This window comes from Octopus bimaculoides, chromosome 9, assembly GCF_046866305.1.
Source record: "Octopus bimaculoides isolate indiv1 chromosome 9, ASM4686630v1, whole genome shotgun sequence".
Lineage (NCBI taxonomy): Eukaryota > Metazoa > Mollusca > Cephalopoda > Octopoda > Octopodidae > Octopus > Octopus bimaculoides.
Window position 1 is genome coordinate 74,428,055 of NC_142936.1, and position 15,919 is coordinate 74,443,973.

The following is a 15,919-nucleotide window of genomic DNA, read 5'->3' on the forward strand; positions in this document are numbered from 1 at the left end:
TGCAGTGGAATCGCATGAAATTCAGCACAGAACGGCAGCATGGTCTGCTCATGTTCAGGAGATTTTTATTGCCCTCCAACTCCCATGGTTACCGAGATAATCGATTATTACTTTTTAAGATAGGAATATCCCATTCAAAGTGGGGAGGGGCGATTTTGTTGCCTTTCCCATGCGCAAAATTTTACGAAAAACCAGCACATTAAAAAAAAAAAGCTATAGCTTACGCTCTTTCCAATTACTATGTTCTTTTTAACTTCAGTTACAAATGTCTTCAAACGTCGACATTGAAACGTCTTTTCTATATTGAGACAAACGGACTCTGCACAATTGTATCCATCCGGGAACGCGTTTTCAACAATTGAAATTCACAATTCTAATCAGTGTACATGAACGTCCAACCTATGATTGATCTTGAACAGTTTCGATTAACATTCTTGTGTCGCCAATACAACAACCGCACTACCATATATTTTTCTTTTAAGGCGAGGTTATACCACAAATAAGGTTCCGTGACTACATGGGACTATGGGTACACACGTGAAGTTAGTTTTACAATATCGACCCGCAAAATCCTTAGCGTCGTATTGTTTTGGGGTTGTTCTTACCTTTTTTTGTTTTTGGAATTTTTGTTTTTTTAATTTTTAGTTCTTTTTATTATTCAAAATATACATAGGAAATAGCCTTTAACCAAATCCACCACACCGCCCGAGTGAAGCCGGGAAAAACAACTAGTATATATATATATATATATATATATATATATATATACAGGGTGCGTAAGATATTTGAGGACAGATCTATGTTTATAAAAAAATACAGTTATATAATAACTGATAATAACTTTTCATATCAAAAAATTGACATGAGGATAAAAATAAACATTTTCTATAATGTTATACAATAAAGCCACCTTCAGCTTCACCAACTGCTTCTATATGAGATATAAATCATCTACATGCTCCAATCAAATGGTCCTGGTTAAATTTGAACATTTTGAACTATGGTAACTTTTAAAGAAACTATGGTGTTATGGGCTTGTTCATTCACCTCTCTCTCAACAACACTCCACATGTAATAGTTCAATGGATTGGGATCTGGATAATTAGGAAGCCAAATGTTAGGGTTATGCGACCATGAACATTTTCAGCCATTCATTCTTGTGTTTCTAGAGCCATGTGTGATAGTACAGAGTCTTACTGAAACACATAAGGCCTTCCATTGCATACACTCACTGTCCATCCAGAGCTTAACAATTATTCCAGGACCTCAATGTAGGTGGCAGAGCTAACTCTAAAGCCTTGTCGAAAGAGATAAGGAGGCATCATATGTCTTTCATTGATGACAACCCCTAAAACCATTACAGTTGTAGGAAATTTTGTATGTATAACACTTGGAGTTTCAGAAGGATCTGCACGTAACCATCTGTCATTTCTTCTGTTAATTTTTTGATCTTGGTCGAAGTTTTTTCAACGTCATGAACTTCTTGGGATGGTAATCAATGTTCTGTTGAACTTGCTCGACAAATTCAGGTGTTCTGATGATTACAGAGCGTTTAGAATTCTTTTTATGCTTTGATACTAGTGATACGTTTCCGTCTTCAGTCTCTAGCTCCTTAAAAATTTGTAAACAAAATATTTGTTAACTTCTAAAATTCGGGATATTTCTAAATCGCTATGTCCAGCTTTTTATAACCACAATAACAGAATGCCTCTTCATTCCTTGAGTAAGCTGAGGGTCTACCATTATAATTTTCTGAAACAAAGATCATACAGAGTTAACAACAAATGCGGCAATGACCCCCAAATAAATATATCCTCAAATACCTCACGCACCATATATATATATATATATATATATATATATATATATATACAGGTGAATTACGTACTTAAGTTGAAGCACCAAGTCAGGGCGGTGTTTTCCGTACAACTTAAAATAAAGTGAATAAAATCAAAATAAGCAACAGAATATCAAGTGGTGATGCAGTACGACCGTTTCAAGCGGCTCCATTTAATTGAATAATGCACTCATTACATCAATTTAAATGCAGGGCTATCCTCGGCTGCATTAATCTGTTGGCCACATTAATAAAATTTTACTCAAATTCTCTAATTGAGCAAGAAGAGGGGAGGACTCCATGTTGCTACTAATGTAGTTAAAAATATACTACACATCGAAGAACTGTATGAAGTTTGTTAGGGTCATAACTTGTAAAGGATTGAGGGTCATTTACAATTTATTAATCGTTTTATCAATTACCAAGTCTAAGGCTAGAGAACAGCGTCTGTTTAGAATGGAAGACAGGAGTGAGTTGACAGTTTATAGTTTGGTATGGTCATAAATATTATCAGGATCTTAGGATTTGTATAAGTAATTGTCTATCAAAGAAGCTAGGTAGAGGAAGACCCCAAATCAAGATGTGAATTACCAGTTAAAAGGGCGAGACGTTAATAAAAGCTATGATGTTAATACAGAGGAAATTATCACGGGGTACTATGGATGATTGTATATGAACAATATTGTTATGTTGTATAAAGATAAAATTTAATATTACTAAAAATGATATTATAACCATATTTAACTATGTGCGCACAGAGTTCAATAGGTATATGTATCTGTGCACAACGTATTTTTACCGATTTTTTCTGATTCTTAGCTTATAATTAATATAAAGATAGTATGATTTATCGCTCCAGTATTCCATAAGAAAATACCAAGAGCAATCTTTATAGAAACCACCTAATAAGTAAATAATTAAGTACAGGAATGAATATTAAACTATTTCTATGTAATCTTCCCTTTCTAATTATGAAAATTAGTATATATACACGTTTTATCCATTCTGGTTATGATATCATTTTTAGTAATCTTAAATTTTATCTTTATACAACATAACAATATTGTTTATATACAATCATCCATAGTACCCCATGATAATTTCCTCTGTATTAACATCATAGGTTTTATTAGTGTTCTCTTGCCTTAGATTTGGTAGTTGATAAAAAAAAAGACTAATGAATTAAAAATGAACCACGATCTTTACAAACAATGACCCTAAAAAACTTCATACAGTTCTTCGATGTGTAGTATATTCTTAACTACATTAGTAGCAACATGGAGACTTTCCCTCTTGTTGCTCTATTAGAGGAATTGAGTAAAATTATATTAACGTATCCAACTGATTAAGAAGTCTATTTATTTATGCAGCTGAGGATAGCCCTGCATTTAAACTGATGTTATGATTGTATTATTCTATTAAATGGAGCCGCTTGAACCGGACGTACTATATCACTTCATCATATATATATATATGTGTATATATATATATATATATATATATATATATATATATATATATATATATATATATATATATATATATATGTATATACACACATGTGTGTGTGTGAGTACATACCCAAATGAGTATACCAAGCAAGGCTTCACGGGATAATATTCATTATCCAAACAAACATACCATCCTCCGTCTCCACGAGAACCAATGCGCACTATCTCGTTACACTTCACCTGAGTTTGGTTCATAAATCTGCAATAGTATTCAACAAATAAATTATTGATTTTTCTTTTACACAGACACAAGTACTTGATGTTTATAAAAGGCTGACAAGAGAAATGAAGTGAAACAACTGGGAATGAAAGGCTGCATTATTTACTTCATTCTGCGAAATGTCATTTCTTCTAGTCTACCACATTAAAGAGACTGACAGAGAACCACAGTAGAAACTATAACTAACATTTCCTCAAAGACAATGAAATTTGTTCTGGCCACAGAATTTACACCAAAATCAATTTTGCTTTCGATTTTCTAAAGGTTGATAAAATATAACATCATTCCTCTACAACAGACTGGAAGAATTTCAAAGTGTTAGATGAGATGCTTTGTGAGATTTATTAATGCTCTTTGCATTCTGATTTCTTAGATGAAGTGGTTTAACACCACCATCATCTGGTTCTGGGATTTCTTAAGTGGAGTTAATTCTGTTAGAAGCATTTTTTCCAGGTTTCCAATTTAAGAAAATTTACCCTCTTCTTTGCTAGCTTAGGTAGGAAGGTTTGACAGGTTCCAACAGATTCAAGGATTGTATAGTATTCCGATGTCTGCCTTTGCATGGTTTGTACAGTTGCATGCTCATCCTAATGTCTTTGAGGGAAAATTGGCTGCTGTATCCAGCAAGCCGAATGATCACGTGGATGTGTCTTCACTGAGTTGTCAGAATTGTTATTGATGCTATTGAGAAGTCCCGGCCAATTCTTTAGATCTATGGATTGGAGGTAACCAATAAATGACTAAAGCGTGAAAAAATAAGACCACATATTCAAGACACTCATCTGGTTCTGTATAGTAGTGAAATATACATTATCATCGGATAGGTTTCCTTTGATTTGACTAAGGAGCTTCTGTATAATGGGTTGACTTGATAAATAAAACAGGAATATTCTTCCACACACAATTTCTTGACATGGGTCAGCAAACTTCAAGTCTTAAATCTAAGAAAACCATAACCTCAGTCGTCAGTTTGGTTTTAATGTCCACTATTTTATGCTCCCGTGAGTCAGGCAAATGGTTGATGTTGATATTATTTGGCTGGATGCCTTTACTTCCACCGACCTTTATCTGTATCCAAATAAGATAATATTACCCATCTCATGACTTGTTTATATGGGAGATTAGAAACTAAGGACATTGTATGCATGATGGTGGAATTTCTTTATATCTATTGCAAGACGTCAAAGCAAGGAGACAGTGACACACACATACATTCCAATTTCCATCGTTCAAGTCCATTCTACAATGATTTAGTTGGCCTACAGCTATAGTAGAAGACGCTGGCACATGTTGCCACATAATGAAACTCAAACCCAGAACATGCGGCTGGGAAACAAAAAAGCATTGCCACACAGCTATACCTTAAGATGCTATGGAAAAAAAATGATAAACACTGGGTTAATAACAAAGATAGGGATAAAGGAGAGAAAGAAGAAAATTTTCACGAGTTTAGAGTGCATAAGTTAAAATTAGGAAAAGCCAAAGACGCATTAGAAGAAGAAAACTTCAATGAGAAATCCATGGAAGTTTAAATTTTGGAAAACCTATCAAAACTTTACCAGCAAGAAAACAAAAGGCAGCATTAGGAATCAACAGCTACAAATGATTTAAATTATTGTAACAAAAATAAATAGATAAGAGAACAATCTTATCTTACTCGTGTTGGTCTCCGTATCATTAGCTTTAAAACACATGGAAAACAGCTGAATAGCATTGAAAGACTTTTTTAATATTATAGTTAACACGCAACAGCGTGCAAAAAATAGAGGTATGAAAGAATATTACCCATGGTATAAATCCTCAAGTTCTGAATCTGATTTTGTTTTCAACTCTTCTGGGGATGGTAAAACCTAAACAAAGTATGGAAGATAGACTTTAATAAAAGTAAGTTTAAAGTGTTCTCAGTGTGCAGTAGTTAAGATTTTATTAGCTTTTACTTAAGAAGAAGGCATTTATATATTTAAGGTACGAAGAAAAAAAAATGTATATTGATGTGTTTGTATGTATGTCTCTGCGTGTCTGTATATAAACATTCATATGCACACACAAACACACATATATATATATATATATGTGTGTGTCTGTAAAAAATCCGGATAGAAAAAATATAACTTTAATTCTTCAATTCACCACACAGTGCCCACGATTGCTTCAGTTCTATCAACATATTTATATAGAGTATATATTATTCAAATTTATATATACCAAAATACATGTTAATGTTTGCAAAGCGATCTGAAGTTAGTGTGAACTTGGAAAATATCTCCAGTACACGAACGAATATAAAAAGAAAGTTAAGAAATACCATGTTTTAGAAACAGTAGATTGCTATTCAACATTTGGTGACGTAGGTGGATAATGAAAGTTTAATATACAAAGGTATGGATTCTACAGTACGACACACACATTCTATGTCACGACAATTAGTTATTTATCAATCATATTTGCGAAATAGTTTTAGAAATATCATGTTTATTATATACCAAAGCAATTATAATCAACAATTGAAATATTTAAATGCCTTCCTAAATTTATGACATTTCATTGTGAATTTATTATTATAATTTAATAAAATTAATTTAGACGTAATTATATCATACATTTTTCTATGTCAAGATCACGTTTAGAATTGCCTATATGGTACTATCATGCGTAACGAATAATGGACAACTTTCAACCATAATTTGTGTTCCTATCATTTGATTTTCTAATGCATTTATTAATATTTGTAGAATTACCTTTTCTTCTATACTTAAATGAATGAGAATGATTATAAAAACTAGATTTCCAAATTAACCTATGTAATAATACTTGTGAACACCTCTTATTACCATACATTGATACATTATATTTTTCCTTAAACAAAAACACCGCCCATGGACGTATGTTGATGTTTCTTTGGTATTTATGCTTATTTTTTCATGTATAAGCGGAAAACCGAGAAGAAAAAACAATGTTTATATGTATAGACGACTTGTAGTATAGATATGGAAGGATTTGTAATTAAAATCTAAAATTTTGCAGTTTTCGTATAGAGGTATTGCAGTCCATGTGTTTACATTTTCTCGTACATGTTGATTTGGCTATCGATATGGAGGAAACTCTCTCTCTCTCTCTCTCTCTCTCTCTCTCTATATATATATATATATATATATATATATATATATATATATATATATATATAAATTTTATAAAGAATATTCAAAAGGAATATTTTATTGAGCTTATATGAAGTGCACTATTACTTTGAGCAAATAGATATATATATGTTTTATATCATTAATAAATTTATAAAATTATTAATAATATTCACAGGAGATCAATATCCAAATTTTCGAAAGATATATGTTTAATGTTACACTGTAATATTTTGAATCATAATTAAATTAAAGTTTGAGATGTACAAAATATGAATATATATAAAAAATATAAATGTACATAAAAATACATGCGTATATAAATGTATATAAAAATGTATGCGTAATTGAGTATAAATATTATGAAAGTCTAAAAATTAAAAAGCATCTGACGATCGTTTCACGGACATTATTGCTACCACAATATAGATAAGCATTCTGACAATAATTCCGCTCTTCGGAGATGAATGGAGTTATTATATACGTGTTAAAAACGAATGGTATATATATGATAAGATGATATTAATTAAAATATTAAAAAATATTAAGTATATTAAAAATATTAAAATGTATACTGTCCTTTAAGAGTTTGTAAAGGGTTTGGAAAATTCATATTTTTCATTGTAGAAATTTTAAATGATATATATTTTTTTTAAATTCATGTTTTTCAGAATATTTAAGAATTCGGTATATAATTATAGTAAAGTTCATCTTGTTGTTGGATATATTGGTAATCCTATGAATCACATCAATATTTAAAAGTTTATCCACTGCATATATTTCATTATTAAAAATTTGGTTAGAATTGAGATAATCATATATAGAAAAGTTCTTTTATTTTTGTCAGAAGATTCCATTTCTAATTCAATTTTAATTTAATATGAATATTTTTATTACTTATAAAGTAATATAATAGAATCTAGGTTCAAATTCTTAAGTATTTAGATTAAACATTTATTTTTAATTTTAACTTATTATATTTATGAAGGTATTATAGATTACTATTATTTGAATTCCATTATTAAGTGTCTAGATTTAACACGTATATATATCCAACATCTATACATATACATGTACATAAGCGTATACACTCATATACACTCATATACACACACGTACATATACACACACGGGCACACATACACAGGCACTTTTTATACCCATCGATACAAATGTCCATATAAATACACACGTGTTTTTTATTCTACCTTATTTCTGGATTTATTATAATATTTAAAGGTTTTGTAGTACCTATGTTTACATGATGATATCACGTCTAACCTATTATTTATTAAATTATCTAGTTTATATAGTAATATATGCAGTGATTTAATTAAAATCATCTTATTATTTATACCGTTCGTTTTTAACACGTATATAATAACTCCATTTATCTCCGAAGAGCGGAATTATTGTCAGAATGCTTATCTATATTGTGGTAGCAATAATGTCCGTGAAACGATCGTCACATGCTTTTTAATTTTTAGACTTTCATAATATCTATACTGAATTACGCATACATTTTTATATACATTTATATACGCATGTATTTTTATGTACATTTATATTTTTTATATATATTTATATTTTGTACATCTCAAACTTTAATTTAATTATAATTCAAAATATTACAGTGTAACATTAAACATATATCTTTCGAAAATTTGGATATTGATTTCCTGTGAATATTATTAGTAATTTTATAAATTTATTAATGATATAAAAACATATATATATATATATATATATATATGCACTCCATATAAAAACAGTTTTCGGTTCTTTGAGATGGTTTACATTAAAACATTGTTTTCTTTCATTGTTTTCGGATTTTTAATTCCTGTTTCGTGATGGTTTTAGATTTGATCTATCTTTCCGGCAGCTTGCTGTCACATGTCCATGCTGCTTGCTATTCTTTGCGGTATACTATTATTATTGTTATTATTATTATTATTATTATTATTATTATTATTATTATTATTATTATTACTATTATTCGGATCGTTTTACATTAATAAATCGAGATTTCTGATTCTGGTGTGTTGTTATAGGATATCAAAATCATATTAAGGCTTTGGGTACAGACTTGCGTATATGTGAATGTGTGTATATGTATATGTGTATATCTATCTATCTATCTATCTATCTATCTACCTATCTATCTATCTATCTATCTATCTACACACACACACACACACACACACACACACACATACACACATACACACACACATATATGAGTGAGAGGGGAAGAAAGAAAGAAAGAGAGAGAGAGAGAGAGAGAGAGAGAGAGAGAGAGAGAGAGAGAGAGAGAGAGGGTGCGAGAGAGCAAAGTTATTTTATTCCACAAGTGTAGAAATATAGGAAAATTAGAAGCTAAAAATGCACTAAGAATTGCTAAAATACTTTTTTATTATTCTATTTAAAGATTAAACCTATTTCACAGTTTACACTGATTTTCAACATGTTGAAATAGAAAGACGTGGCTTATGTCGCAGCTGTCGTGCTTCAGACTAGTGTTTGAAGCCCGACTTATTTCTTAGGGACTTCATGGTTCAAATTGATATATCTTTTGAATAGGACTTGACTGGTAGAGGATAGTCAAATAACTAGTCTTAGAATTTTTGTAGCTTCCCCACAACTTCAGAGTGTGAGTATCAAGTGACAATGGTAGGTCTCATAAGATAAGATTGATACGGTTGACTGAACGTGTCTACTGACAGACCAAAACAATCAATATTCTGAATGTTTTCTGTCAAGCGTTTGTAGGGATTGAACACGAGATCAAATTTAGAACAACGCTTTTGACTTCGATGATAACATTTACAAACAAATATCTGAGACTGCAGAAACTAATACATATATACGCACCTACATACAGAAGCGTGCATACATGCACAAACATACGCATACACGCATAGACACAAACACATACACGCGTATGTACACACGCATGCAAACTCACTTCTATACACACATAACACACATTCTCACATACGCGCAGACACATGCACACAATCTCATATGTTCACAAACCACACTTATTCCATACCCAGACACCCTGTTACCACCAACTTCCAGTCCAACCACGCAGTTAGAGAATCTCTTTTCACCTACCGGCAGCTGTCTTGCGCTTTCTGAACTTCTCTGTGCATTGGGATTCTCCTCCTTAGCCTGAAGGGACACAAAAACACATACACATAACTATATGCATATATATTATATATACGACAGACGACTTTCAGTTTCCCTCTACAAATTCCACTCACAAGGTTTCGGTCGATCCGAAGTTATAGCAGTGGGATTAAATTTGGAACCATGTGGTTAGGAAGCAAGTTCCTTACCAACCAGGCACGCTACAGGCTATAACACACACACACACACACACAGAGACAAACACACACACACACAGACACACACACACACACACACACACACACACACACACACACACACACACACACACACACACACACAAACCCTCTCGATGTTGTCGATATTGTCAATCCGTTACATTCCTAGCCTGCTTCCAGATCTACTGTCCGCTAATATTCCTTCCAAATCTCTGCTTCAAATCTCTTGGTGAAGGATGAAGTTCGCTGAGGCAATCGAATTAGACTTACGTATGTCCGTCGATTTTGTCAGTTGGTTTTACTGTCCATATGCACTTCAATTAATAGTGATATAAATTTTGATCAACTGATCATATTAATAGTATCATAAATTTTGATCAACTGATCGTATTAATAGTGCCATAAATTTTGATCAACTGATCGTATTAATATTGAGGGAAACTCTAACAACTTTGAGTTTATCTAACGGTTGCCCACCATTTTGGTTAGTTGATTCCATTCAGAAGTCACTGGTTCGGTTGGTTCAATGTTTATTTGTTTCTTTTCTGGAGAAACTGATTTTGACCTGAAAACATTGGTTCATCTTATGACGATGTTAGCAACCTGTGCTTGAGGAGGTGTAAGGTGTTATTGTACAGTAGTAACCCAGCTTTAACTCTAACGGCCCCATCGTAGATAGGAAGGGGATCGCGAGGACAGTTAATATCGAAAATAAAATGGAAAAAGTGTGTATCAGTATATAGTGTATGTGATTATTTAGTTGTTATTGAAGTATTTCAGTCTCGGACAGGATTCGAAACGGTTAATGGAAACGGCTGTTGTTTATATCTCAGTTTTGTCAATCAAAAAACCCATGACGCGAGAACATCCAGACATTATTCTCATAGAACAGTGAGAGGTAATCTAACTTTGATCTTTTGCAACCCTAAAGATTCCGCTCACGCATTCACAACAAAGAAAGCACGGGGCCAGATTTTAGATCGTCTAGGTGTATTTTTACCCACTCTGATGTTTAAACACGGCCAGTTATACGTCGCTATGAGGAGAGCAACGGACTCCAGTAATTTGAAAATTAGTGTCGACCAAACAAAAAATATTCTCTACAAAGAAGTTTTGTGATCATATTGATATTATCGAAAGGAATGTCATACATAATTTAAATAAGGAAATTTGTGAACCTTGATTGTATAAGAGTAGAAACAAGCGTAAAATAGTGTAAACAACTAAAATCAAAGTATATCTAAATAACATTTTTTTCTTAATACTTTTTATGTAGTGGTCGAAGGAAGCTTTGGCTTTCGATGGGAGTGGTCCACATAACCATTCATGATACAGAGGCTGGGAGCCTATTTCAGCTCGGGAATAAATCGTCATCATAATCGTCACTTAGTCTCAAACAAATGTCATATAGCAGCAATTGAATGCTGTATCAGCAACAGTAATGTGGTTTCTCAAAGACATCAGTCAGTAATCTATCAAGTCCAATTACACATTTCTCAATACATAGTACTCTTATGACTTCCCTCCCACATTTTATGCCTCCGCGGTGAATTAATTGTCGTCTAAATTACGCAAAATGAAAATAACACTGACATCTCATTTTAACAGATATGTTTACCAAAATTACATAAAAATATCTTGAAATACTAAAGGGTAAATTTATTCAATATAATCGTCATTGGCTTCAGCCACGACCACCAGATGACTTCGGAATCTCCTGCAACTCTGATAGACGGTCTCCTTGTTTACGTTGGTGAATGTTGCAATAATCCTTGCCTTCAGTTCATCCTTGGCGTTATAAGGAGTTTTGTTGGTCCCTCGATCAATTGTGCCCCACAAATAATAATCAAGAGAGTTGCAGTCTGGAGACTTACGTAGCAAGATGTTTAGGGTAATGTGGTCGCAGAAATTGTCTGACAGCCATGACTAGATTCTCCTGATTGTTTGACATGGTGCAGAGTCCCGTTGCCAGACATAGGGTTTTTAAGAAGCCACCTTCTTGACCCAGAACAGCACTACCTCCTCCAGACACTTGATGCAGGCTTCCGTGTTGAGTGTGAGGTTGTTTAGAGAGATGAATGGAAGCATAACGTTCCCATCACTAGTGATAACTCAACACACTATAATATTGACTGGATGTTTGATTTTTATCACTCTCGGTACATATTTTGGGGACACAACAAACCAGTGGTTGTTCTGTGTGTTCACCATCTGATCCAGGCAGAAATTTTTCTCGTCTGAGAAAAAGCAAAGCGTGTTCGGTTGTAGGGGTTGCCTGAGCTTGTTCAACAGCTTCGTAGCGCGATCTTTTCTTTTGTCCTTGATGGCTTGTGATAACTATTGGCCTTTTCTCAACTTCTATGACGAATACCAAAAGTCTTCATACACTACTTGCCTGATAAGGAACTCAGACACTCCCATGTCCATGGTGATCGACCTGGGAGAGATGGCTGTCAATCATGGCCTGGATCTCACCAGCAAATTCAAGAGTTCTTTTCTTATCAGAACGATCAAAAATAGTTTTCCGAGCTTCTGTACTCTCTTAATCATTATTAGACTCAGGCAACTCTTTCCGAACCCTCCGCACTGTCGTCAGATAGATACCCAAACGCTCTGAAAGGTGCGTATAGGATTTTTCCGCGCAGATGCCAATCAGTACAGCAAATCTTTCCCAAATTTCTGGCAGACTGACTTGCATCATGGTGCTGTTTAGGGTTCAAAAGCCCACAGGATCTTCAAGCTCTGTCACAAAAATTAAGAAATCTGCATAAGTTGGAAGTAGATATCTCCAAAAAGGAAGTGGGCATCCTCTTCTCCACAATAGCAGATGGACCAACAGCCCGACATGAGGTGCAGGCGAGGGCAGCGGAATCAACCTCCCTTATACACCAAATGTAACAGCTGGGACAAAAGCACATACATGAATGGTGATGTGAAACACCCACACCGAAGAAGTCAGAAAGACCATGTGGTCGTAAGGGGAGGTTTTGTTTGATTGTGGTGTATGCTTCGATGTTTTGGGGTTGTGGGTGGAAATGTATGGACGTATTTTAGGGTTGGGTGTGCTACTGTGTTGGGTGGTTTTCAGTGTGTTTTTGTGAAGTTCCTTAGTACGTTTTATTCTAAAGTCTATGAGTGTGGATGGGTATTAGCGTTGTAATAGTGTTTTGTCTGAAGTCTTGTAGGCGTATTTCCCGAGTGGTTGGGCCAGAGACAACGGTGCAAATTCTTTTGGTTAAATTGAAGGGAATATTTATCTTGGTGTGTTTTGGGTGGCATGAGCTGAGGAGGAGGTATTGTTGGGAGTCTGTAGGTTTGTGGTAGATGTCGGTTTTGATTTGGTTTTGAGAGTTTTTATAATTAAGAGATCAAGAAAAGGGAGATGATGTTTGCTGGATTCCATTGTGAATTGAATGCTGGGATGTATGTTGTTAAGTGTGGTTTTGAATTTCAGAAGTTTTTCATAAGATTCCTTCCATATGATGAAACAATCATCCAAGTATCTTTTCCAGTTTTCCATTAAATAGATGTGGAAAAGGTGTCCAAATTTCTGGCATGAAATCTCATAAAGTGATAATTTAAAAAAAAACTAATTATGAGGTTTGCAAGGACTGGTGAAGCTTTGGTACCCATCGCAATACTACATTTTTTACGGTAGTATGTGTTTGCGATCCTTTTTAACCTTCCTTATAAACATTTATATTAAAATATGCTTTCAGTTTAGCATTCTGCCTTATTATTATTTTTTGTTTTTTGTTTTTCTATTATTTCTACATGTGCGGTTAACACAACCCCACCATTTAATGACTTATATATATATATATATATATATATATATATATATATATATATATATATATATATATATATATATATATATATATATATATATATAAATCCATCCACATTTTACTTATATATTTCGTAATTTAACATAATTTAATATAATATAATACAGTCAAGTCCCTATATTAATTTCTTTATTGATTTTTACTATCCTTCCTACTAATAGTTAACCTTGGATTATTTGTTTTTTATTTGTATACATTTATATATTTTTGCGTACTTACTTTGTTGTTTATGTTATCGGTTATCCATTAACCAACCATAACAAGATCATGGCCTTTCAAAACTATAGATAGCCAAATAGATTACGGGACTGGCCATAACCCCCTCCCCACTTCCCGTAGGGTTTCAGCAAGTGATATTTGATGTCGCATGGTCAAATGTACATGAGTTTATTAGCATTTTCAGATTTATAATTTTGAATATCATGCTGAAGAGTGAAATGAAGTTTTATAAAATTCTAATCACGAAACGTCGTACACGATTAACTAACGGCAGGTTTGTTTTTCGTTTATTTTTCCTCTGTTGTTCTATGTGAGCCCTCAATATCGCTATCCGTTGGAGACTTAATTGTAGTGAGAATTAGTAGTTTTAACTGCTATTTCTAAATATTCAGTATGTTGGTGAAGTAACTTCTGTTGATCCCTATATGTTTATAATTATATATGTTTTACCGATAAATTTTTTTTGCATACTGAACTACTTGGCAAAATTGATAATTATTAATATATTAATTAATTAACAATTCCCTGACCTATATATATATATATATATATATATATATATGGGTGTGTGTGTGTGTGTATGCATGTGTGTGTGTGTATGTGTGTATGTGTGTATTCCTCATTTATATACCTTTTCATTCCTACAAAACTACGATACCATTAACCTAGATTGATTATTTTATATTTCCTCTGTTCATACTTTATCTAATAAGAATAATATAATACACTTAATAATAATAATAATTGATTTCGTTGTATGCATATATATATATATATATATATATATATATATATATATATGCATATATATATATATATACATATATATATGTGTATATATATATATATATATATATATATATATATATATATATATATATATATATATATATATATATATATATATATATATATATATATATATATATGCAGGGCAGGGTATCGTCAATTAGTAATAAAATTAGTAATTTGTTAATGTCTAAATAACTCACGTTAATTTTGACCATGCGACATCAATACCACGTGAGGAAGACGTTAAGAAATTTATCGGCCAGTGAGTTCAAAATCTCTCGCCCTAATGAATTCAATTCAGTGTGCATCATAAATAGTCCCGCATAGAAAAGAGACCCGTACGAACTTCTTGCGGTTTAACTATTCACCTTAGAGGTATTATTAAAATATAGATATGCAGGGCAGGGAATCGTCAATTAGTAATAAAATTAATAATTAACAATTTTGCCGGGTAGCTCAGTATGAAAAACCTTTTCGGTAAAAATCATTTATAATCATAAATATATAGGGATTGACAGTAACCTGCTTCTCCAACATACTGAGAATTCAGAAATAGCAGTCAAAGAACTACTGATTTCAAAACTACAAATTATTACTCTAGATTGATAGCGATATTTTTGATACACACAGAACAAAAAAAAATGATGATGTCGCATGGTCAAAATTAACGTGAGTTATTTAGACATTAACAAATTTATTAGAATATTTAGCTGAAGATCAGAATAGAGTATTCTTTACTCTTAACTGTGAAACGATCGTACTAAATTAACTAAAGGCAGGTGGTTTTTTTTACTCTTCTCTACTGTTTTTTGTTCTGTGTGTATCAAAAATATCGCTATCAATCTAGAGTAATAATTTGTAGTTTTGAAATCAGTAGTTCTTTGACTGCTATTTCTGAATTCTCAGTATGTTGGAGACATGACAGACGGATACTATTAGTGCAACAAATGTAAAACAACTCCGATGTCTAGGTGTATTTATTTTATGATCAGGAAAGTA

General features: G+C 32.6%; 1 protein-coding gene across 4 annotated transcripts in view; it reads right to left on the reverse strand.

The window, feature by feature from the left end:
* Positions 1-15,919, reverse strand: part of LOC149134199 (putative methyltransferase-like protein 24) — a 58,842-nt gene that overhangs the window by 23,666 nt on the left and 19,257 nt on the right. For 3 of the 4 annotated variants that reach the window (XM_089357780.1, XM_089357778.1, XM_089357777.1), the window contains exons 2-4: positions 9,823-9,879; positions 5,354-5,418; positions 3,419-3,547 (exon numbers count right to left, since the gene is read on the reverse strand). In XM_089357780.1, the coding sequence (XP_089213906.1) occupies positions 3,419-3,547; positions 5,354-5,418; positions 9,823-9,879 (251 nt within the window). The remainder of the gene's footprint in view (positions 1-3,418; positions 3,548-5,353; positions 5,419-9,822; positions 9,880-15,919) is intronic. The other variant, XM_089357779.1, reaches the window with a different exon arrangement.